The sequence below is a fragment of the Myxocyprinus asiaticus genome, chromosome 15 (assembly GCF_019703515.2).
Source record: "Myxocyprinus asiaticus isolate MX2 ecotype Aquarium Trade chromosome 15, UBuf_Myxa_2, whole genome shotgun sequence".
Classification (NCBI taxonomy): domain Eukaryota; kingdom Metazoa; phylum Chordata; class Actinopteri; order Cypriniformes; family Catostomidae; genus Myxocyprinus; species Myxocyprinus asiaticus.
Window position 1 is genome coordinate 35,323,565 of NC_059358.1, and position 25,450 is coordinate 35,349,014.

General features: G+C 40.3%; 1 protein-coding gene across 10 annotated transcripts in view; it reads right to left on the bottom strand.

The window, feature by feature from the left end:
• Positions 1-11,012: 11,012 nt before the first annotated feature.
• LOC127452714 (protein cordon-bleu-like) overlaps positions 11,013-25,450 on the bottom strand; it is a 165,702-nt gene continuing 151,264 nt past the window's right edge. For all 10 annotated transcript variants that reach the window (XM_051718352.1, XM_051718348.1, XM_051718351.1 and 7 more), the window contains 2 exons: positions 12,982-13,248; positions 11,013-12,321 (listed from right to left, as the gene is read on the bottom strand). In XM_051718352.1, coding sequence (XP_051574312.1) covers positions 12,238-12,321; positions 12,982-13,248 — 351 coding nt within the window. In that variant the 3' untranslated portion in view covers positions 11,013-12,237. The remainder of the gene's footprint in view (positions 12,322-12,981; positions 13,249-25,450) is intronic.

Here is a 25,450-nt window from a genome sequence, read left to right on the forward strand (position 1 = left end):
GGAACATCAGTGCAAAAGTGATCTTCTGTTGGTCTAAGAGTTTCTTACATTCCTTGAACTGATTGCGTTTCTCTCGTCGAATTCGCAAAGTCCGGGAACAAGAAAACATTGTGATTCCTTCAAGAAAGCTTTCCTTTGCTCGTTGCCTGGCACAAAACGAGATCTTTATTGGATGATTTCAGAAATTTGGCCAGAATCGATCGGGGCATATCTCCTTCAGCTAACCTGTGAGCTCGCTCGATTTCCAGTTTATGGCCTGTTGTGTCGAGCAGACTCGGGAAGAGTTCATCCAGGAATTTCACCATATCTCTGCCCTCTTCATGCTCAGGAATTCCAACAATTCGTATATTATTCCTTCGGTTTTCCAAAATTAATTCCAAATCCGTTTTGGACACGGGCAGATTAGCGGATAATTCCCTTTCCGATGACTCAAGATAATCGATTCGTTTTTTCAACTTCTGTCACTCTTGTAACCAATTCAGAGAATTTTGTTTCCATTACCGTAATCGATCGACGAATTACAGCGAGATCTTCCAAGTCAGCAACAACCTTCGTCAGCAATACCGAGATGTTGGACAGTTGACGCTGAATTTCATCTACCGAAGTGCTGCCCAAATCGAGTCCCCGGTCTGCAGGCCTGTCAGAGGACTCAGCTTGAACACATGTCTTTTAATGTATCCAGAGTCTGAGGATTTTGACTTCTTTGCCATGTTTACCTCAGAGCAAGTATGTAACTGGGTGTATCGAATCTCACTGGATTATAACATGAAAATAATTAAAAAACTAGCAAAGTTCGCAAAGCTCGTGTCTCACACGTCTGCTTCTCGCATGGCATCTGTGGACCTCTCCACAATTTATATTTTTAATATCTGATAAACTAGTTTCATGCATTTAAACAAGTCTTTTGGAACAAACATTATTATCACAAAGTGTCACATCAATCATCCAGTTGTTTTTAGGGTATTAAATACTACATTGGTAAATAATCCTAGAATAATTCTGTTGGATGTACACTACTGTTCAAAAGTTCAAAAGTCTCTTCTGCTCACCAAGCCTGCATTGATTTGTTCCAAATACAGTAAAAACAGTAATAATGTGAAATATTATTACAATTTAAAATAATAATAATACAATAGTAAAATTTAATTTATTCCTGTGATCAAAGCTGAATTTTCAGCATCATTACTCCAGACTTCAGTGTCACATGATCCTTCAAAAATCATTCTGATATGCTGATTTGATGCTCAAGAAACATTTCTGATTATTACAGTTGTGTACAATTTTTTTTTTTTCAGGATTCTTTGATGAATAGAAAGTTAAAAAGAACAACATTTATCTGAAATAGAAATCTTTTGTAACATTATACACAACCGTTCAAAAGTTTGGGGTTAGTAAGAATTTATTTATTTATTTGTTTGGGGAAGAAATTAAAGAAATCAATACTTTTATTCAGCAAGGATGCATTAAATTGGTCAAAAGTGACAGTAAAGACATTTATAATGTTACAAAAGATTCTATTTCAGATAAATGTTGTTCTTTTGAACTTTCTATTCATCAAAGATTATTCTTTATCAACACAAAAGCCTGTTCTTTTATGTAAGCCTGTTTTTAATAAATAGTATATAGTTATGCATATTATGATCAAATAAATATATTGTATATTTTGTATAAATTGTATATTGTGAGACTACTGTAGTGTTTTTACTAGTCCAATATTTAAAGATGAACAAGTACTCAATTGATTACTCGTGCACATTCCTATTGATGTTCACTCATATGAGATAAATACTATATATCAGTCGCTGCTTTATTCTACTTGGTTGCACATTCATGAGTGCCGCCATAATAAGATCATATGACCAGCCGAATATTACTCACTTTACCTCAATGTGCATGTTTACATGCACAGTAATACACTGATAATCACCAAAAGTCAGCTTATATTTACCTATAGTGGAGCAGATCCTTGCCTTATTCCACTGTAAGCTTTATATGTTGCCCTTTAATCTTAGTTATTCAACCAATATTATGCCACCCTGTTTTGTCTCTGAAATGTTGCATAAACTCAGTCAAACATATTTGACCTCCATGAGTCAAATCTCTGTAAATGAAATGATCAGATTAGAATACCTGCTGATCCACTACCCTTCCCCACCATAAATGATTGGACAATACTGATGCCTTACTTTCTAATGATGCATGAATATAATACTTAAGTGACTTTGATCCTATTTCTCCAGAGTTTGTTTTCCTTTACTAATGGATGTCCTGGTTTGGAAGCAAACAGTCATTTTGCAGTTTCGTAACACATATCAGAATGGCCACAAACGAGCCGGAATTCTGACCAACAGAGGGATTGGGGGGGGAGATTTCCAGTTACAAGAATCAGGCTGACTAGGATGTTTATGTGTGAATTCATTCAGATGAGAGAATTGACTGATGTGGTCATCCGTTACAAGTAAGACTGATCTGCTCATTGCCAGTAAAGGAGTCTCTACCTTTATTATAACCTCATAACCCCTGGTTTGGTTTTGCATTTCGACAGGGGTCTGGATGTGTATTAAGTTGAAGCCCAAACATGGTCTGTAAACCAGTGTTTCCCAACCCTGTTCCTGGAGGCACACCAACAGCACACATTTTGGATGTCTCCTTAATCAAGCACCTGTTTCAACTCATCAGTCATTAGTAGAGTACTCAAAATTGATGCATCAGATAAGGGAGACACCCTAAATGTGTTGGCACATCTGTTGGTGTGCCTCCAGGAACAAGGTTGGGAAACAATGCTGTAATCAAGACTATATGACTGGTCCTGAACCAATCTGACTGGTACCGTCCAATATAAATATAACCGAACAGGAAAAACTGATCCAAACCTGGCCCAAAGCCCAATAGAAGCAACAATTGTACAGAGTCTTGTACCTTTTTTTTTTTTTTTTTTTTTTTGTGCCAATTAATTTTCAAATACTTTTTAGCTTCAAATCCAAGTTTGAAGTGTTCACCTCGGAGCTGGTTGGTTTGGTTCATGGCTTAGAACTCTTTTATGGAGGATTTTATGAAATCCCTATTTTAAAAATACTTCCAGAAAAAAGATGGATGTAAAAGTGGGCATGTACTCTTGTCCATGACTTTGTAGGATATTATTAGTTCCCAATACTTTTCCAGTCCTGGAAATCAACATTGAAAAAATGTTCTGATCCCAGGGAATCCTGGGAACCATGTCGAGTTACTGCGACTTGAAGGGTTAGTAAAAGTCTTATCTGAGGTCCTTATCCAATCACTTTGCAGTTAAAGTTTATCATTTCAGTCAGCCTGAACAAAGAAAGTTGCTCACCATTTTCAGTTTGTGTAATCAATCTTATGATTACCCATGTCAGGAAGGCCTATTGGCTGTATGACAAAGCTTTTTGTAAAAGTTTTGTTCATCATATGGATAATGCAACGGTTTCATGGTAATTGCCCAAACATATGCCAGACTTGTTGTCAGATACAGCTGAAGACCAAGATGTACAAGTTGAGCAATACATGGAGACATGATGTACTCTATAATCCTGCATGATTAGCCAGTTTGCCATGACTGGAGATGAACCTTCAAAATCATATATTAGTGCTTTAAAATGCTGTTCTATACACTGTCAAGCTGTTTGTAATGAAAACATCTGAGTAACATAGGACATAGATTATTATTGGGAAACACAATATTTACAACGTAAACATGTTAAAGGTTTAGTTTACCCAAAAATGAAAATTATCTAATTTACTAAACCTCATGAAATCCCAGGTGTGTATGACTTTTTTCTTCACCAGAACACATTTAAAAAAAAAAAAAAAATATCTCAGCTCAATAGGTCCTTAAAATGTAAGTGGATGGTGATCAGAGCTTTAAAGCTCCAAAAAGAACAGACAGTCAGCATAAACGTCATCCATACGACACCAGTGGTTAATGTCCTCTAAAGCGATACGATCACTTTTGGTGCTGAAAAGATCAACATTTAAGTACTATAAACCAGCGCTTCCAGTCAGCAGCAGTATACACATTCACGAGTTCACACGGTCTCTCATGTGACACATTCACGTTGGCATGTTATGGATGTAATCTCATGTTCTTCTCTCGTTTGAAACATCCAGGCTGAGCACACAAACACACCATTGTAAAGAAACAGATACAGATCTAAACCAAAACTAACCAAGCTTCTGTACAACATCCTCCTACTCAGTTATAAAAAATGCTGCTCTTCTGGGTGTGTCGCATGTGCGTCAGTTCTCACATGTCCCCAGGGGTTAAATTGAGATTTTGGAGGTGGGGGAAACCCTAAAATCGGGTGATGTGTCCACCCCGATCAGCCACAACATTAAAACCACCTGCCTAATATTGTGTAGGTCCCCCTCATGCGCCAACCCGCATCTCAGAATAGATGAGATGCTATTCTTTTCATAGTTGTACAGGGCGGATATCTGAGTTATTGTAGACTTTGTCAGTTCAAACCAGTCTGGCCATTCTCTGTTGACCTCTCTCATCAACAAGGCGTTTCCGCCCACAGAACTGCCACTCACTGATGTTTTTTATTTTTGGCACCATTCTAAGTAAATTCTAGAGACTGTTGTGTGTGAAAATCCCAGGAGATCAGCAGTTACAGAAATACTCAAACCAGCCCATCTGGCACCAACAATCATGCCATGCTCCAACTCACTGAGATAACATTTTTTTCCCCCTATTCTGATGGTTGATGTGAACATTAACTGAAGCTCCTGATCTGTATCTGCGTAATTTTATGCACTGCAGCCACACGATTGGCTGATTAGATAATTGCATGGATGATTATTGGTGCCAGATGGGCTTGTTTGAGTATTCCTGTAACTGCTGATCTCCTGGGAGTTTCACACACAACAGTCTTTAGAATTTACTCAGAATGGTGCCAAAAACAAAAAAAACATCCAGTGAGCGGCAGTTCTGCAGATGGAAATGCTTTGTTGATGAGAGAGGTCAACAGAGAATGGCCAGACTGAGATGTTGCGAAGAGGCCCTGCTTCCGGGTATCACATTGCATAGTTCACCTTCAACTCTGTAAAAGGGAACCTCGATCAACAGAAGAGGGCGCAATGGTGCTTTTGGAGTGGCCGGCGGCTTCACCAGCTGACATTCACTGCATGTCGCACACCACCGGCTAACATCCCCGCAAATGCCCGGCCAACAGAAACGGGCCATGAGACAGCTTATTGTTTTCCCCTGTCCCAAGCGACCTGCCATCGGACTATGATGAGCCACCTGGAACAACATTTCCCAACGGCTTCTTGGTACTAACAACTGGGTTGTATCTTCTTCCTGTGTCACTTGATACAACCGATCATTTATAATTGAGAAATACGGATATGTGAGTGCAATGCACGGCTGAAGGCGTTGACCATCAATTACTTTCACTTGGTCAAACGCATGCTTAAGAGTCTCGTCTGGTGTCTGCTCCAGAAGGAAATCCCCAGCGGGAATTCCCCAAAGGGCTGGGGAAGCAGAGGCTTCCCCCTCCCTTACATCATCCTGATGCAGAGCTGACGTAGATGGCCCCGGCTCCACCTCCCCCGTCAGCACAATGCACACCCCACACCGTCCCACTGTATTACAGGACTACAATTTAATAGTAAATGCACATTGTAGGATTAGAGTAGGCCAGCAGGAGGGAATTAATAAGAATTAAATCAGAATTTCACCAAGATGTCCTAGAGCACCAGAAACTCCTCAGAGCCATAAAACTAAGAGCTGCCAAAATCACTCCCTAAAGTCTGGCATGGCCCATCTAAATGAGATGAACCACATCTGGCCAATAAAACGAACAAAAGAAGATCTGTGAATGCAGAGGATCCTTTCTCGTACATGTCGTAAATCAGGGAATCCCCTATGAGTTAGATCACACTCCATGGAAACCCCAGGAAAGGCTAAGACACATTCTTTTTGTCCTTCGATATAAACCAATTTGCTACACTTAAACTAAATGATCAGGAGACCCCGAGACATCTGATCATTATTCTGCAAACAGCAGCTAAAAAAGAAGTCCCTTTGTTTCATTCATTTGGTAACACATGAACACTTTTCACAAATTGAGATATTTTCTGTATCACATGACTATCGTCAGTGTTCAAGACACAGAGATTGAACAGACTGGATCTGAACTGTTGAACGGCTCTTTAGGAGGGCAAACTAATGCTCATAACTTCAAATGTACAAATTAACTTTTCAATACAAGTGTATCTCAGGACATCTCATCTTACTCCAGGCACATTTCACACAAAGTCACAGTACTTCGCTGAGTTAACCCTATACAATGCACAGAATAAGTTTGGGACAAAAATGTACACAATACCTAGGCCTTGCTAGATAATTCTGAAAATGACGTTATGACCTGTGATCAATTTTATAACTGACAAATTAATGGTTATAGCCTGATGTACCTTTTAAAATGTGTAGTGATTTGTAATCAGATATAACAGACAAATCGATGATTATAATCTTTAATCTTGTGTTATTTGTGTGATTTTTACTGAGAATGGTAACTATTCAGGATAAAAAACCTCATGTTTACTATCATTGAAATTCTTTCTGCATTTCAGGAATGTTTATGTTAATTAATTTTTGATATATTCAGATGTATCCAAGATATAATATGTATAGCTAAAACATGTACTATTTTGAGCGGGAATTTTTAAGAATCCTTTACTCGAAGGATTGTAAATCAATTCTGAATAGGACAGACAAATTACCACGTGACTCTGAAAAGTCACTTCTGATCAACTCAGGACACCTTTGGGATGCAGCCAGTCTACACTCAAGACTCTAGTACCAAGGAGGAATGCGCTCTTCTTCTTCTTCGGCAGCTCCTCATTCCTCCATGCTCAATCTGTTCACTTTACTCACCAACCTGTTTCATGTTTGTATGTGTTAGATTAATTTTTATGTTTAGATTAGCAATAAAGTCTTGTTTGTATTCAAAGATAATTTGACTGTGGTATATTTTGATAAATAATCTCGTCACTTGTTTTTCAAAGATCCAGCGCTAAAGCTATACCTAAAATATTTGTGATAATATTTTCAATTGAATTCATCATAATTCCCTCATTAAAGCTAATTCCTTACAATAGAAATTGTGAGCGGATACAATGAGATGTTGTATTACGATTTTAATGCTGGAGAATTTTATTCAGATAAATAATCTAATTGTTTGTCATTTGTCTTTCTTATAATGGTTGTCGAACACGGCTTATTCCATTATAAATTTCCCTACATAATGATGGAGGTACGCGGCACTTTAATCCGTACCGTGTACATCTACATTAACCAAATTTCCTTACATATTGTTGGGCCTCATGTACTCAGATAGGAGACAAAGGCAGGCCTACATACAGTCATACAGCCTGACTGTGGCCTGAAGCAACACTCAAAGCCTGATAACGCAAATGGTGCCAAAATCAAACAATGGGAGTCCAAAACAGACTACAGATCCCATCAAGCCTTGCTCATTTTACACCTAGGTGTGAAATTCTGAAGGATCGAACTCTCAACTCCTATTGGATGAAACGCACAACAGAACGCGTCCCTCAACCATGACGTCATCGAGAGTATAAAACCTCGGAGATCCTTCTAAGCTTGGCTTCCAGCGACAGTATTCGCAGCGTCCAGTTGCAGCAGTGCAAAAGCGACCTTCCTTTGATGTAAGAGTTTCTTGCATTTCTTGAATCGATCCCGTTTCTCTTGTCAAATTCACAAAGTCTGGAACAAGAAAATGTTGTGGCTCTTCCAAGAAAGCCTTCCTTTACTCTTTGCCTTGCATAACACGAGAACTTTATCGGATGATCTCAGAAATTTGGCCAGAACTGATCAGGCCTGTCTCCCTCAGCGGATCTCCAGGCTAATAATACTCAAGGTATTAATATAACTTACTGTTACCAAAAATGAGATTTGCTGTGTTGTCGTCCAACCAAGTTGGGCTGTTTGTGCATTTCCGCCATCGCGGGTGAGACCGGCACACTGAGTTTATCCATTAAAGAACCAACGACTACGGCAGACAGATTACGAGCCATTCACCACGTCTCTGAGTGATAAAACGAATGGTTGCCGTCTCTCCCACGATCGCTAAACCGGCTTCGGTGCAGTTACCCTGTTCTCACTCTCTTGTACTAACCACACATACACACGAAACCTCACAAACATACCCGCACACACATTTGGTGAGCAGATAACTTGGCGATAGAGCCCTGCTTTGTCCCTAAGTTATCGTACCAGCAGAGACACACGTTAAACGGGCAGATGCCATTAACCAGTCTCTCCACCCATATTCGCTGGCCGGAAACCTTGCGTGAATTACTCTCCACGAGAGCCACATCTGCCATTTTGTGCCCTCCTTTTCTCCTTACACACACACACACACACCCTCCTCTCATGTATTATAGACTTATTTGTTACCATATCTAATCATGTTACTGTTTAGTTTGCAGTTGGAAGTCAGAAGTTTATCGACTGCATTGTATTGATTATTAATTGATATTACTGCATAAATAAACTCTGTTATACTTTAAAGTGAAGCGTTTTGGTATTGTTCTGCATGTACCCGTGTCAAGGGCTGGCAGGGGATGTCAGTGCTCGGATTCAAGCCTTCATTGTTTTCCTTTTGAATGTCGATGTTCTCCGGACATTGACTTTCTTAAGAGAACAATCCTATATTGAGACTTATACTGTCTGGTTATTAATCCCAGCAATATTAATCCTTATTAATATTCTATTGATTTTGATAATTGATGGTTATCTTTGATGATTGTTGATTTGAAGGATTAATAAGCTAATGTTGATTCTAATCAATGTTCCATTTATTTTAATAATGAATGGTTGTCTTTGATAATAATTATTATTCTATTGATTTTGATAATTAATATTTATCTTTGATGATTGTTGATTTGAAGGATTAATATGCTAATGTTGATTCTAATCAATGTTCTATTGATTTTAATCAACATTAATTATTTTTGATAATTATTGATCATTGCTAATAATCAAACCCGCTCCTGAACGAAGCGGCCAACAATATAATGGCGTAGACGTGGACAGTTTAATTTAATTCCTAACACACATATTGTTCCCCTACAACATTGTTCTTAACAGGGGGAAACAAACAATTTCTACACAGCTACCTTTTAATCAAATTGTTATTCTGATAATATAATTTGTAAGGAAAACATCTGCATTAAATTATAAAAGAGTTTAAAATTCTTTACTGTGGCGTAAAGAAGCATTTTCACTAGTGAATCCCACTGTATATTTGCTAGAAAAAAAAAGTTTCAAGAAAAGAAAAAAAAAATACACAAAATAAAAATAAATGCTGAATCAACAAAAATGGAGTACATACATAAATATACACATAACAGTGAAACCTTTTACAGTGTGTTGGTCGAGTGGTCTTTTGATCTCAAGTTGTTTAATACAGAGTATTATTTATTTATTCATTTTTATCCCCTTTTCTCCCAATTTGGAATGCCCAATTCCCATTACTTGTGGTGCCGTTGTTACTCACCTCAATCCGGGTGCCGGGGGACAAGTCTCAGTTGCCTCCACTTCTGAGACTGTCAATCTGCCCATCTTATCAGGTTGTGCATGACATTGTGGAGACTCCGCATCCACGCACAACTTACCACGCGCCCCACTGAGAGTGAAAACCACTAATCGCGACCATGAGGAGGTTACCCAATGTGACTCTACCCTCCCTAGCAAACGGGCCAATTTGGTTGCTTAGGAGACCTGGCTGGAGTCACTCAGCACACCCTGGATTTGAACTCGCAACTCCAGGGGTGGTAGTCAGTGTCAATACATGCTGAGCTACCCAGGCCCCCCTATAACACAGAGTATTTATCTATGTTGAAGTCGATTTGGATGCCAGTGATTCCGGATTCAAAACCCTTTCGGGTAGCTTTTTAATAAACTAAGCAAAATCGCTGCTGCATATCAGTGGATCTAAGAAACGGGTGAACGGTTGATTCCATATTACGTGATTTCTATGAAACAGAGATCGGACCACGGCACGATATAGAAGCGGAACACACGTCTGTATGTGGGGGCGTGTTGTTTGGTGCTGCTCTCGTAGATGCTACCTTAACCAGCCTCCGCAACTGACTAGAGAGTAGAATATTTTTTTTTTTTGGAATCGAAGGTGCCGGAACGCCATTCCGGACCGTACCGCCCCAATTTAACACTTGCGTGTCTCACAAGCCAATGCGATTACATCAAACAAGCATACCGTTGCTGGCCAGAAGTGATGGATTATAGTTAAAAAGTACTTAAATTTTGATATTTTTTGCACCAAAAACGATCGTGTCCCTTTAGAAGACATTAATTTAATCTCTGGAGTTGTATGGATTACGTTTATGCTGACTGTCTGTGATTTTTGGAGCTTCAGAAGTCTGATCACCATCCACTTGCAATTTAAGGACCTACTGAGCTATGCTATTTTTCTTCAAATGTGTTCTGCTGAAGAACGAAAGTCATACACACACGGGATATCATGAGGGTAAATAATGAGAGAATTTTCATTTTTGGGTGAACTAACCCTTTAAGCAAGAGTTGAGACTTTTGAAACTTTTTTTTTTTGTTAGTCGTAAATCATATCTATTTTAAAATGGCATTAATTCTAAATGTAGTTTGGTACATTTTAGCCTGTGAACTTGGGACAATTCTTTTCTCTTTTTTTCCTCTCTGTTATTTTGACTCCGTGAACTACGGTTTGCAACTCGGTACTCCAGTATGTTTATATTTAGGGTTATATTTAGTTCAAAAGCAGTGATATGACTCACATTTAAAAATACAAGCAATGTCTAAAGCATCTAGACTAAACAATGACACGGGGAGCATAGCTTCCAGACACACTATTAAGCTGTTTATGAAATTGAAGAAAATCTTGCATTCTTGCAAATTCCTTTGGGAGAGTATGCATGCACTTTGTTTTTCCTCAGGATAATTCTGCAATAAAAAGAGAGGGCTTCAATTACAAGTAAAAGTAGTTTATTGATTTATTTTTTATTTATTTTTTTGTTTCAGTTTGTGCAGCAATAAAAAAATAAAAATAAAAGCAAAAATGTTACATTACAAATGCATTATTGAAAAATCTGAAAATCTTTTTCATTACACTAACGCTGTAATGTCAAATCTGAAACTATATATTAGTGTCAAACATATTTTTACAAATTATACAACTTTTGTATACACAAGTCATTGATTCAATAAGATTATAACCATACAGGTCTGTCATCTAGTCTTTAGTACTAAATGACAACAACAAAAACGATTTGCAACTTGTGTAAATATATTAAACAATTTACTCTAAAGTCTAGTAGTGTATCATTTCCCCAATGGTATAAATTAAAGGTGAAGCACCATGACAGCTCTAGATTACAGTTGTTCAGCAGCTTGGTAAGAAGGTACTGACTACATTGTAATTATGTCTAACCATGTCATTAACTATAAGGCAACAACATTTATTTTTATTTTTATTTGCTTTAAAGAATGATTTTGAAGATGCATTAGTATTGGTCAAACATGCAGCATGTGTATCAACACTGCTTCAAAAACAATTCACATTGTCAATAACGGTCCATAGTCTGCTATTTATTCTACCTTTTCTAATGGAAATAAATTCTATCTATTGATCATTTTGAAAATGTTGTGAAAATTTTTTTTTTTTTTTAAAGAAACACCTTTCAATATAACAATTAAATAAAAATCTGTCGGTTTAACTTATTTCCCACTTTTCAACCTAGTGTTTGTTTAAAAAAAGAAAAATCAACAAGAATATTGCCAAAGACCATTGTGATTGGCAGGTGGATTCAACTACAGTCACCTATACTGTGATTCAACAGAAAATACCTGCATAATGTATACAGGTTTAATACTAATAAAGATATAGAGGTCAGGCAGACTTAAGATGTATGAGATACCAATATCAAACACCAGGTTAGGGTTAGGGTTGATTAGGGTTAGGGTATAGGGTTAGATTATTCAACATCATCATTAGCATGTCAGTAGCAGGACTTGAACTGCATTAATCTAAGCAAATTAGTATTGGCACAGACATGAAGCAGCATATCACTATAAATAAAGAAGGCTATGATTACTGTGTTAGCATTATCTGCAACAGCATTAGCATAAATGCTTAAACACCAGATTTGGCTATGGGTTTGCTGAAAACCCAAACAATGATCCAGTGAAAGTTTCTAGTGTCCATGAGAAAGTGGCAACGTTGCCTGAATGGTGCCAAGTCTCCCATTCACTTGACGCCTTGTGTGTGTGACAGGTACCTGTGAAATGACAAGACTGAGGTTACACTATTTTTGTCATTGATCTGAGAAACAAATGCTTTGACAAATATGTTGCAAGGAAATCACAACCTTTTTTCTTTTTTTGCCCCAAAACATAAGTTTCTCTAAAGTACAGTTTGTTAATTACAATAATTATTAATAAAATGTATTATTAATTCTGCACGAATAATAACATATAATACAATATTATTTTAGAAATGATTTTTGAATTTTGTGAGGATTTAAATGTTACTCAAGATGTGTGATTTCAGAAATTTATAAAATAACAATGCAGTAACAATTTACAATCAGGTTCCATGTGTTAACATTAGATAGTGCATTAGGCATCATGGATGCACAATAATTTTCAAAAGCATTTATTAATCTTGATTAATGTTAATTGATAACACTATGGTTTATTATTAGTTCATGTTAGTTTATATTGCATTTACTAATGTTAACATATACAACATTTCATTTAAAAAATATATTAGTTGAAATTAACATTAACCAATATTAACAAATGCTATAAAAGTATTGGTCATTGTTATTCATTTTAACAAATGTACTTTACTAAATGTTAACAAACTGAACCTTATGGTTAATAAGTACTGTACTGTAAAATCATTGTTATTCCCTATACTTTTGACACAATCTTACCTTCCTCAGTCGTTGGGCTCCAGAGCCTGAGCGGATAGCCTCCAGAAGAGCCTCTCGGGCCACCTCTGGGTTCCCCACAGCGGGCAGCACTAGAAGTGGCTTGGATGGAGCAGGAGGTGGAGGTGGGGGAACACTAAAGGCTGGAGGTTGGGGTGCCGCAAAAGCAGGAGGAGGGGTGGTAGGAGGTGAGATAATATCTATCTGGACATTTCTGTCCTCCTCAGCTTTCCTGATCTGCTCCAGCTCCTTAGCTGCTCCTGATTTGGTCTAAAAGAAACAACAATGAAATAGTCTACTGACAACCAAACTACATGTAGTTAAATCAGCTTTGTACTTTGAGCAAATATCATATTTTTTTCTGTACAAATCAGTGCAAACATTCACCAGTGACTAATGATTATGACAAAACGCATTCCAGACATAATTTTGAATTTGTGAGTCCTCATCTGATTTATATGCAATATCAACAAATATATATGTAAAAAACAACAACAACAAGGAAACATTACCTTTGTAATGTTTGGTTTTCAGTAATAAATCATAGTACTTTAGTATAGTTGCCTCACTTTATTGCATGCTACACCATGGGCAGAACTAGGGCTGAGATACCAGGGCTTAAGTGACGATTGTTTTCCATAAAGCCCTGAATGTTTTTATCACCTTGTAGTGATGTCAAAAGTACCAGCATTTCAGTATCAATTTGATACTAAAACATATTCTATTTTTATAATTTAACAACATATTTTAATATCAAGTAATATATACAGTATAAATTAATGATACCTGTCTTTCTACAGTATTGATAACACCAAATCAGTACACAAATGCTGTCTTGCTGGAAGCTGCTTTCCAGCTCTCATGTACTGTTTGTGCGTGCATGAAGGAAGAGTGTTCACGACACGCAATTGTGGCAGTGTGTATGGTCAACGTTCCTGTCTTGGTGAGATATTGAAAACTGTGCTGCATTGGTCCATCCAGATGCAGTAAGTGTCAGGTTTGGAGTGAGGGAATGACCCAAACACAGGAGGCAATTCAATGGGCTTTTATTAAAACAAAAAATAAAACAAAAAACAAACAAAACTACCCCAAAGGGGAAAAACGAACACAGTTCAGGGCGAAAAACCAGATGACGGGCTGGGCTGGAGCAGGGTTGGAATTAAACTAACAGGACAGGACAGGAACTTACTGACAAGACACCTAACAGGGAAAAATCCACAATACATTCCACAATGAACTGGCAACAGACAGAGCACAAAGGGAGATTAAAAGGGAGAGAAATCAGGAGAATAACAAGGAAAAAATGAGGAGGGCAGGTGAAAACAATCAACTAATAATCAGTCAGATAACAAGGCAAACGAGAGGGCGGGGTTATCACTGAAGACAAGACAAATAAAAAAAGTCCAGGGTGGCACCAAGGCGGCCTGAGAAGACAGTCCAGGAAGGGGGCGGGGTCCGGCGGCCTGAGGGGAGGGTCCAGGAAGGGGACGGGGTCTGGTGGCCAGGGAGGCGGCTCAAGGTAGGGGACGGGGTCAGGCAGTCTGAGAGGAGGGTCCAGGAAGGTGGCGGGATCTGGCGGCCTAGGAGGACGATCCAGGTAGGAGGCGGGGTCTGGCGGCCTGGGAGGAGGGTCCAGGAAGGGGGTGGTGTCAGGCGGCCTGGGAGGAGGGTCCAGGAAGGGGGTGGTGTCAGGCAGCCTGGGAGGAGGCTCCAGGAAGGGGGTGGGGTCCGGCAGCCTAGAGGAGGCTTGAGGACAGGGATGAGGTCAGGCAGGTACTGGGATCGTCGACAGCCATGGGAAACTGGACAGGATTATCGACAGTCTCAGGGAACTGAAAAGGTTCAGGGAACTGGATGGACTTATCGACAGCCACAGGGAACTGGACAGGCAGCTCCAGGATGGGAACAAGAACAGATGGCTCCAGGATGGGAGCGAGGACAGACGGCTCCAGGACGGGAGCGGAATCAAACAGGAAAACGACCTCCATGGCTGAGCACTAGCAGAGACTGGGGAATGGGCTCCGTGGCTGTGAACACTGGCAGTAGCAGGGGAACGGCCTCCATGGCCGTGGATGCTGGCAGCGGAACGGCCTCCGTGACCATTGGCAGCGGCAGGGGAACAGCCTCTGTGGCCGTTGGCAGTGGAACGGCCTCCGTGGCTGTAAGCACTGGCAGTGATTGAAGAGTAGGGGCCCTTCTCCTCCTCTGGGCTGGGCTGGGCTGGAGCAGGGTTGGAATCAAACTAACAGGACAGGAACCGACTAACACACTTAACAAGGAAAAATCCACAATACATTCCACAATGTACTGGCACCAGACAGAGCACAAAGGGAGATTATAAAGGGAGAGAAATCAGGAGGGTAACAAGGAAAAAACGAGGAGGCAGGTGAAAACAATGAACCAATAATCAGACAGATAACAAGGCAAACGAGAGGGCGGGGTTATCGCTGAAGACAAGACAGACATGAATGAACAAGGAAATGAGAAAACACAAAACCAAGTGCATTCACAACACGAGACAAAACAAATGCCTGGATGCAGCCACAGATTAAATAAATCAAATCAAACAAAGTGGCTGAATCCAGACATAAAACAGGCATAGAACATGTACATGTCAGGGCTCTACCACAAAGGGGAAAAAGCCCAAAACTTAGGGCAGAACCCTGACAGTAAGCACCAAATATTTATACTTATGACCCTAACCCTAATACTGTACTTCAAGTCTTAATACCTTGCAAACTTTAAGTCACAAGCCGGGACATTTGCATTTTTTGCAAAACTCTTTTATTAAGACACGATACCATTAACCTCAAAAACTTTGCCAAAAGTAGCAACTATTTTTTTCCTCACTTATTTTAGCCTACTTACAGCCTGCTATCTTCTAAACTAACTTGAAGCAACTAGAGACAGACACAGTGGGTGTGGTGTCAGGCCTCAGAGAACTGTTTATTTGAAATGATAATAAACATAAAATGTTAAAAAATGGGGAATAAAGTGTCCATGGGGAAATAGTGTCCAAAAATTAAGGGGGTTCTGGTGCCCTCGCGATGAATGTGGCTATGTAAAAAATGGGTGGTGATGATAGGGTAAGGCCCAGAAATAATGGGTGGGGTCTGGCAGCTGAGAAGCGCTCCCCTCCTGGATTCAGGCATGAGGGGCGGAGACTTCCTCGTAGCGACTCCGCTTCCCTAGAGCCACGGCGTGCGAAGGGAAAGGCAGCTCATCATCTTTATGGCTGCGTCCGAAACTAGAAAAATGCTGCCTTCAGAGGCCATGTATGTAGGCAGGAAGGGATCAAGGCAGATCTGAATTCAATGTTCGTGTCACATCCTGTCTACTGAGATACCTTCATCTTATCGATATCTGAAGGCACCATAGATGTATCCTTCGCTGCTTATGACATCCCACAATCCTGTGCATGTGGATCCATGGCAGTTGAGCTGAAGAAAAAAAAGAGGCCGAAGAGGTGGCCGAAAGCCAATTTGTATATAAATGTACGTTTTTTTTCCCCCCACTTTTACAAACTTTTGATTCCATTTCTAGTAAGAAATTAGTGTTGTATTATGAAATATACACTTGGTTTTCACCAAAACTCTCTTGATTTTGTTCTAGATTATTAGACCATTGTGGTTCAGTTGGACTGAATGAAGCAGATGCATTGCCTCCTTTGGACACCAGATGGCGATAATCAGTTGCTGAAATCCAAGCAATGATGTGACATTATGCTGCCTCAGTCGCATGTCCGAAACCAGTTTCTTGAGGTCCTTTTGTACGCAAACGCTGTCCGTTGAGTCACTGACTAATAGGGCAGCGAGGCAACAAGACAACTACCTTTGGTTTCGGACGCTGCCTACATTTTAGCGGCAGCAGTGATGAGGCTCTATTCACATCAGGTGTGTCTCATCATCCTAAGCCCAAACGAGGCATACTAAATTTCATCTATCCTATGTCCTACCCCCTCCCGTTGTGAGCCTGGCTGAAAGGCAGCCCTAAGAGTCAGGGCGACGATGACGCAAGGGAGGGGTGGGTCGTTCCATCACATCATTTGTACAAAATGTGATTAGAACTATGGAAAGCAGAAAGGGACAATATAGTGTTATTTTTTTAATGTTTTAAAGTACATAGTGTTAAAAGCACACAGTTTCTGATTTTTGTGCTTATTTGAAGCTGAGACAGAAGTTAAAGGGATCTTTTAGTTTTAGTTATATTTAAAGATTTACTATGTAAGTGACATCTCACAGATATAACATTTAAACTTGTATTAAATTTCGATATTTCATCAAAGGATGGCCCCATTGGTTTCCACACAGGTCTGGGCAAAGCCCCTAATATCCAGTGACCTTAGAACCGCCCCTGTGTTGAATGCTCTAAATATACAAACCAACAATTGCATTACATTTGAAATACAAACAGGAAATAAACATAATGTTTGTAATATATATGGGACATTTTTCCTAGTGGCCACTAGAGGTCCCTAGGAGGTTTAAGACTTTTACTTTGAAGTTTGGTTTTTGTCTTGTCTTTGTTCTCTGTGCTCCCCTTTATTGCTCCCAGTTGTGTCTTAATAATTAGTTTTGTTAAACTTGTTGGTCTTGTGTATATAATGCCCTCATGTTTCCTGTGTCTCTGTCAAGTTTTTGTCCTTCATGGATGTCCATAGTGCAAGTTTCAGTTCTTGTTTTTTTGTCTCGCCTGAGGCTTTGCTATGTGTTGAACTTTACCTTTTCTTTAATAAACTGCATTTGGATCCACACTCTTGCTCCATTACGTTACAGAAGAACTGACCAACAATGGATCCAGCAGTAAAGCTCCTTTGTCTCCATCAAAGAGCTTGCTCCATAGAGGAATAAGTGGCTGACTTTTATGAGCTCTCCAATCTGATGAACTGGGACGTGGTAGTGCCGAAGGACATTTTTAGGCATGGACTAGAACAGCCCATCCGGTCTGATATGCCAGGTGGCAGAGTGGGATGGTCTCTGGCACAATTTATTGACGCTGCCATGTACTTAGAAGGATCGGATCTTACAGTGGGTGAGATGCCCGAGTCGATGCCTGAGTCCATGCCTGCAACCTCCAAGAAGAGGAGGAAAAGAGGGAGTAAAGCTGTAGTTTTCCTGGAGCTGTCAGAGGCTGCTGCAGCTCCCTATTCTCCAGAAGCGGCCTTTGCTCCCTCTGCAGCCACTTAACCAGAGGTGGCAGAGGTCACAGCGGTGGTCTCAACATCGGTGGTCCCAGCTCCAGTGGTCCCAGTGGTCTCAACCTTGGTGGTCCCTGCTCCGGTGGTCCCGGTGGTCTCAACCTCGGTGGTCCCAGCTTTGGTGGTCCCGGTGGTCTGAGCTTTGGTGGTCTCAGCTTCGGTGGTCTCAACATCGGTGGTCCCAGCGTGAAGCATGAGCCAGCATCCACGCCTGCCACACCCCCTGAATCTCCGCCTCCTGCTGCCTCGCCCCTGAGACTCTGCCTCCTGCGGCCTGGTCCCCCCGAGTCTCAGCCTCCTGCTGCCTCACCCCCTGAGTCTCCGCCTCCTGCGGCCTCACCCCCTGAGTCTTCAGTGGCCCCGCCCCAATTCTCCAGTGGCTCCGCCCCGCGAGTCTCCTTGTACTTTTCTCCCTAGTACTTGAACTCTGAATTCTCTGAACCTTCTGCTTCCCTTAGTCATTTGAACTCTGAAAACTCTGAGCCCTCTGAGACACCTAGGGCCTTGAACACTGAATCCTCTGAGCCCTCCAAGCCCACAGCTGCTTTGACTTTAGAGCACCTTCTAAATCCCTCAGGGCCTCAAACTCTGAATTCTCTGAAACTTCTGTGTCCCTTAGTGCTTTGAACTCTGAATCCTCGGAGTTACCTAATGCCTTGAACACTGAATCCTCTGAGCCCTCCAAGCCCACAGCTGCTTTGACTTTAGAGCGCTCTGAATTCTCAAAGTCCCCTGTACCCTTGACCTCTGAGTGTCCAGTTGCCTTGCCCTCTGAGTGTCCAGTTGCCCTGACCTCTGAGTTTCTTGTTACCCTTACCTCTAAGCCCTCAAAGTCCCTTGTTGCCCTGACCTCTGAGTCTTCAGCTACTCTGACCTCTGAGCCTTCTAAGTCCCCAGCTACCCTGGCCTCTGAGCCCTCCGAGTCCCCCGTTGTTGTGAACTTTAGGTCCCCTGGTGCCCTGACCTCCGAGTCTAGAGTTACCTTGACCTCTTCATCCCCAGCTGCCTTGACCACTGAGGTTACAGTGGTCTCCTGGCCCTCCGCCTGGCCCACCATAGTCTCTTGTTGCCTTGCCTTGCTTGTCATGGCTCCTGGCCATCCACCTGTCTGTCCTTCACCTCCTGTCCGTCTGCTTGGTTGTTCCTCACTTCCTGGCTGCCCGCTTAGTCCATTTTCACCACCGTAGTCTCCAGGTCGCCCTCCTGAGCTCCCATGTTCACCTTCTGTTCCTACCCCATGTTTCTCATTTTTAGTTGGTTTTTGGGCGGTGTATTAAAGGGGGGGCTCTGTAATATTTTTGGGACATTTTCCCTAGTGGCCATTAGAGGTCGCTAGGAGGTTTAAGACTTTTAGTTTGAAGTTTGTGTATATAATGCCCTCGTGTTTCCTGTGTCTTTGTCAGTTCTTGTCCTTAATGTACATTTGTATGTGAGCTTCAGTTCTAGTTTTTTGTCTTGCCTGAGCCTTGCTTTGTGTTGTACTTTACCTTTTCTTTAATAAACTATGTCTGGATCCACACCCTTGCTCTCTGAGACTCCATTACGTTACAATGCTAATGTGTCATCAATTAAAACCATAATAAAACACCATAATAAAAGAAAATTAGCTTTAAAAAAATTTTCTGACTTTAATTCGCTATGTTTATTCCTCTGAGAATAAATTGAATATTGTGCAGCACCTAATTTTTCCTCATGGACGTCAACACTAACTAAAGATATGAATCTTCACTGGCCTTGTTATGCAATTATGATTCAAAAGGGTAACGATTCGATTACAAAACAATCTTTGATGCATCACAGTGCATCTTGTCCTCCAATTTATTTATCAATACACACATTCAGTATTGAATAGTAATAAATTATGTATAATTAGTCCATCCCTACATGAGATATCTGTTCTTTGAGAAGCCTCTCCTTTCAACACCACAGTTGATAGTAAAGTGACACAAATAGTGAAGTTGCTGTTCAAGAAATCAATCAAGCATCTCGTATGTGCACTGTTCCGATAATTGAGAGACCGACAATGAAAAAGAGCAAAAGTATTAGAGAGCGCAAGAGGAGAGAGAGGCATTAGGATACAGGAGACAAAAAATAATTATAAAATAAAACATCGCCCATATCTCCCAAACCGCTGTCTCATCATTATTTTCAGCTGTTTTTTCCCTTTCTGTGCAATAACAAGCAGGAGCCAATTTTTCTTGTTTGTTGACATGTTTTCACAAACAAGCTCTCCCATTACTTTGTGCTTAAGTTTGTGAATAAATTTTGGGATTGTAGTTTCAATCTCGTTTACATGAGTTTCAGAACCCCGCTTTCTGCAAAAAACTCTGGAATAAACCGCTTTCTGAAGACCATGTAAACAGTATCAGTGTCAATAAGTGCATTTACAAGCCCTTTTCGGAGAGAAATAGTTTTATATGTCGACATGGTGTAATGTAGTAATTACCAAAGCTTCTGTGTGATTTTAATCTGGTACAAATTGGTCATGTCAGTATTTTTCTAAACTGTTTTTACTGAAAACGTCCATTTAAAACTACCCAAGGTTATAATAATCCTGCACGAATTTACATGCTGGTAAAAAGTCAGTGAATCTCCACTGTCTAGTCTATAAGCCCTTTAAATATTTTTAACCCAGGTTCTCCAAGACAAGTGTCTGAAGTGGATATTGCCCAATGAGAAGACACTAGAAAATGAAAGACACACTTCACAACTTCATATAATGCTGACTGTTGCATATAGACTGATGCATGTTTTTCTCAAGAATTTATGCTGTTGAGTGTTTACCCATGAAAAACAGAAAGGAACAAAAGTGTGTTCTTTTGGTTAGGAAATTTGGAAAAGTACACAAGCATATAATTTTGTGATTAGAGCAGAGTGACTGGGGGGAAATTGCATTGAGATTTGCATGTGTTGTTCGAACACTACACCCCCACGTTTTGAAAAGGTAAGCGATAACATAGCTCTAGCAAGAAGATCACGGGATTCATTCAATCAGGCCTCTCATCCAATCAAAATACAGCCTCTGCTTTATAAGCCTGCTCAGCTGCCTCTCATTGTTCACATACTTCTGCGTTTTACTTATGCACATGCGAGTTAAACACACAATCATGTCACATGCTACGCCTCGATTCTCCAAGCAACAGATGCTTCATGTTGAATTATGACTCACCTTGATGTTTACGCTCCTCAGCAGCCGGTCTCCATCAGGGAAAAATGCTAAGTTCTCAGTCTATTCTTCTTTTGGGGTTGGTGGTTGATGGGGTTTCAGGATTTCTACTGCCAATTTTCCCAATTCTCTGTTCACCATAAGCCTTATACTGCATTAATATCGCTTTCAAGCACCAATATTTCATTTTTCTTGAAAACTCGGTTCTCCCCGATCATGATAGGTGATTGTGTGTTCTACAGCACAGTGGCCGCGTCACGTGGGTAACCGAGTATAGGTTTGCAAACATTGATCTGTTTACCATAGTGTTGCATGCCCGAGTGTACCCTTCATCAGGGAATCAAGATCCAATATTCATGCATGTCATAATGCATAAGTTGCATCATACGATGCTGCATGTCTCTCACACCAGCAGTAGGCATTGCTCATTACATTTCTGTATTTTATTAACAGCACAATGCATTCTGCTGCTCTTATAAAATAAATTACCAAATCAACCCGGGGGTACTAATTCCTATATCACAGTTATGTTCATATTTTATTAAGAGTAATTCTGGCATCATTACAGTGTAGAGAGTTGTTTTATTATGGGTTCCTGTAATCTATTAATTCCATATTAGTGATAGGACTATGTTTCTAAACAATGCAGCCTTTCTAAGCAATGGGGCTTTATCACAAACATTTGATATTCCAAAGCTGCATTACTCAAGTTCTTGCATACAGTTCATTTTCTGCATCTGCTGGTCAAAACACAAGCTCCCTATTAATGCTCTCTAAATAGTTTAACAACCACATTAGTTTAACAACATAACATTTTATTTTAAGCTATAAATGCAATTCTTTCTTTTTGCTTTGTTCACTTTATACAGGTGCATCTCAATAAATTAGAATGTCGTGGAAAAGTTCATTTATTTCAGTAATTCAACTAAAATTGTGAAACTCGTGTATTAAATAAATTCAGTGCACACAGACTGAAGTAGTTTAAGTCTTTGGTTCTTTTAATTGTGATGATTTTGGCTCACATTTAACAAAAACCCACCAATTCACTATCTCAAAAAATTAGAATACATCATAAGATCAATAAAAAAAACAATTTTAGTGAATTGTTGGCCTTCTGGAAAGTATGTTCATTTACTGTATATGTACTCAATACTTGGTAGGGGCTCCTTTTGCTTTAATTACTGCCTCAATTCGGCGTGGCATGGAGGTGATCAGTTTGTGGCACTGCTGAGGTGGTATGGAAGCCCAGGTATCTTTGACAGTGGCCTTCAGCTCATCTGCATTTTTTGGTCTCTTGTTTCTCATTTTCCTCTTGACAATACCCCATAGATTCTGTATGGGGTTCAGGTCTGGTGAGTTTGCTGGCCAGTCAAGCACACCAACACCATGGTCATTTAACCAACTTTTGGTGCTTTTGGCAGTGTGGGCAGGTGCCAAATCCTGCTGGAAAATGAAATCAGCATCTTTAAAAAGCCGGTCAGCAGAAGGAAGCATGAAGTGCTCCAAAATTTCTTGGTAAACGGGTGCAGTGACTTTGGTTTTCAAAAAACACAATGGACCAACACCAACAGATGACATTGCACCCCAAATCATCACAGACTGTGGAAACTTAACACTGGACTTCAAGCAACTTGGGCTATGAGCTTCTCCACCCTTCCTCCAGACTCTAGGACCTTGGTTTCCAAATGAAATACAAAACTTGCTCTCATCTGAAAGGAGGACTTTGGACCACTGGGCAACAGTCCAGTTCTTCTTCTCCTTAGCCCAGGTAAGCTCTGACGTTGTCTGTGGTTCAGGAGTGGCTTAACAAGAGGACAACTGTAGCCAAATTCCTTGACACGTCTGTGTGTGGTGGCTCTTGATGCCTTGACCCCAGCCTCAGTCCATTCCTTGTGAAGTTCATCCAAATTCTTGAATCGATTTTGCTTGACAATCCTCATAAGGCTGCGGTTCTCTCGGTTGGTTGTGCATCTTTTTCTTCCACACTTTTTCCTTCCACTCAACTTTCTGTTAACATGCTTGGATACAGCACTCTGTGAACAGCCAGCTTCTTTGGCAATGAATGTTTGTGGCTTACCCTTCTTGTGAAGGGTGTCAATGATTGTCTTCTGGACAACTGTCAGATCAGCAGTCTTCCCCATGATTGTGTAGCCTAGTGAACCAAACTGAAAGACCATTTTGAAGGCTCAGGAAACCTTTGCAGGTGTTTTGAGTTGATTAGCTGATTGGCATGTCACCATATTCTAATTTTTTGAGATAGTGAATTGGTGGGTTTTTGTTAAATGTGAGCCAAAATCATCACAATTAAAAGAACCAAAGACTTAAACTACTTCAGTCTGTGTGCATTGAATTTATTTAATACACGAGTTTCACAATTTGAGTAGAATCACTGAAATAAATGAACTTTTCCATGACATTCTAATTTATTGAGATGCACCTGTATGTGCTCGTTGTCGGGGCAATAACATTTAGTAGTTGGTAAGTAAGGCATTTGTATTACTTTATTGGGATAAACCTGTGCCGTATTAGCACTTCTTACAAGCAGATACCGAATATTCAGTTGACTGAAGCTTTATACGTCATGGATCATGCATACTAGCGCCTTGCATGGCAGCTCTGCTGTCATTGGTGTGTGAGTGTGTGTGTGAATGGGTGAATGAATCACAGTGTAAAGCGCTTTGGAACCGCTAAGGTTAAAAAAGGTTCTATATAAGTGCAGACCATTATTCGCAATTACTTATTTGCCCTTTCCATCTGCATCTTGCAGCATTTGCCAGTCCCTGCACCTTTCAGTTGTCTAAGAATTCAATAGTAAGATAAACCATATAGGCATTTTCCATTCCAAAACTTTCATATTATTTGATGTCTATGCTTCTTCACAGCTGAACAGTCCCGACTTTGCAACTGCAAGTAGGCTCCTCCAACACTTTCATACCTCCCCGGCACTCACTGCTACATTCTCTCCTTGGGCAGTGTGTCTAAGACTTGCAACACCACAACCACGGTGCTCCTGCTAGTGGCCAATCCATCTCCTTAGAGCATCCCACGACACAGCAAATGTGGTTTATAAATAAAGAAATGAATTCCCTTCACATGGCAAAGCATCATTTATCTTTGCAGGGGTACTGCACAAACACTGCTCGCCCTCATCAGAGGGCTCATAATCACACGTTATTTACTGTTCGGCAAAGGGTTTTTCACAACGTCACCCTTATCGTAGGGCTCAAACGCAACGTTGTTATCCTTTGGCAAGAATATTACACCATTAACGCTCACCTTTATCGAAGGGCTTAAACGCATATGTAGTTTATCTTTTGGCAAAGGATACTGTACAACAACGTCGCCCTTATTATAGGGCTCAAACGCAATGTTGTTCATCATTTGACAAAAATATTTCACAAAAATCAGCCACCCTTGTCTGAGGGCTCATAATCAAACCTTATTTATTTTCTGGCAAAGGGTATTGCACAACAATATCATTATTGTAGGGTTCAAACGCAAACATTGTATATCCTTCAGCAAGGGCTATGGCACAAACAACCTTTGCCCTTATCGAATGGCTCAATCACAAAGTATCATTTACCCTTCTGCAAAGATACTGCACAAACAAGGCTCACTCATTCGTAAGGGCTCAACAATTCTCATAGGCAGCCTTTGTAGGGTATGGCACAATTGTAGTAAGTTTTACAGTCATATACAGGCTATATTTACATCATTCATTTATATTTCCTCTTTCAGATTTGTCCCTCACCTTCTGAAGACCTGGCTGCTGTCCTGAGTCTAATGAATAGGTTTTGTATTTTCTTTTGTGGGCATATGTTTAAATTAGGTTATATTTTCTTTTGGGGTAAGCTCTGCTCCCCTGCCGTCATAGCCTCTGGCAGGATCTGACAGTTCAAGTAAGCATCGGAGCGCTGAACCGTGGGACGGGGCTTATGCCAAATGATAAAAGTATCTTTTTGTTTGTATTTATTCCAATAATCTCAAGTCTTTCTGATAGAAATGTAAGCGTAAGTGTAGTCCTAGAAGGAAGATCTCAGGATCACAGGAAGATATCAGGCATCTCATCTAATCATAGTACAACTTCCACTTTATAAACCTGCACAGAT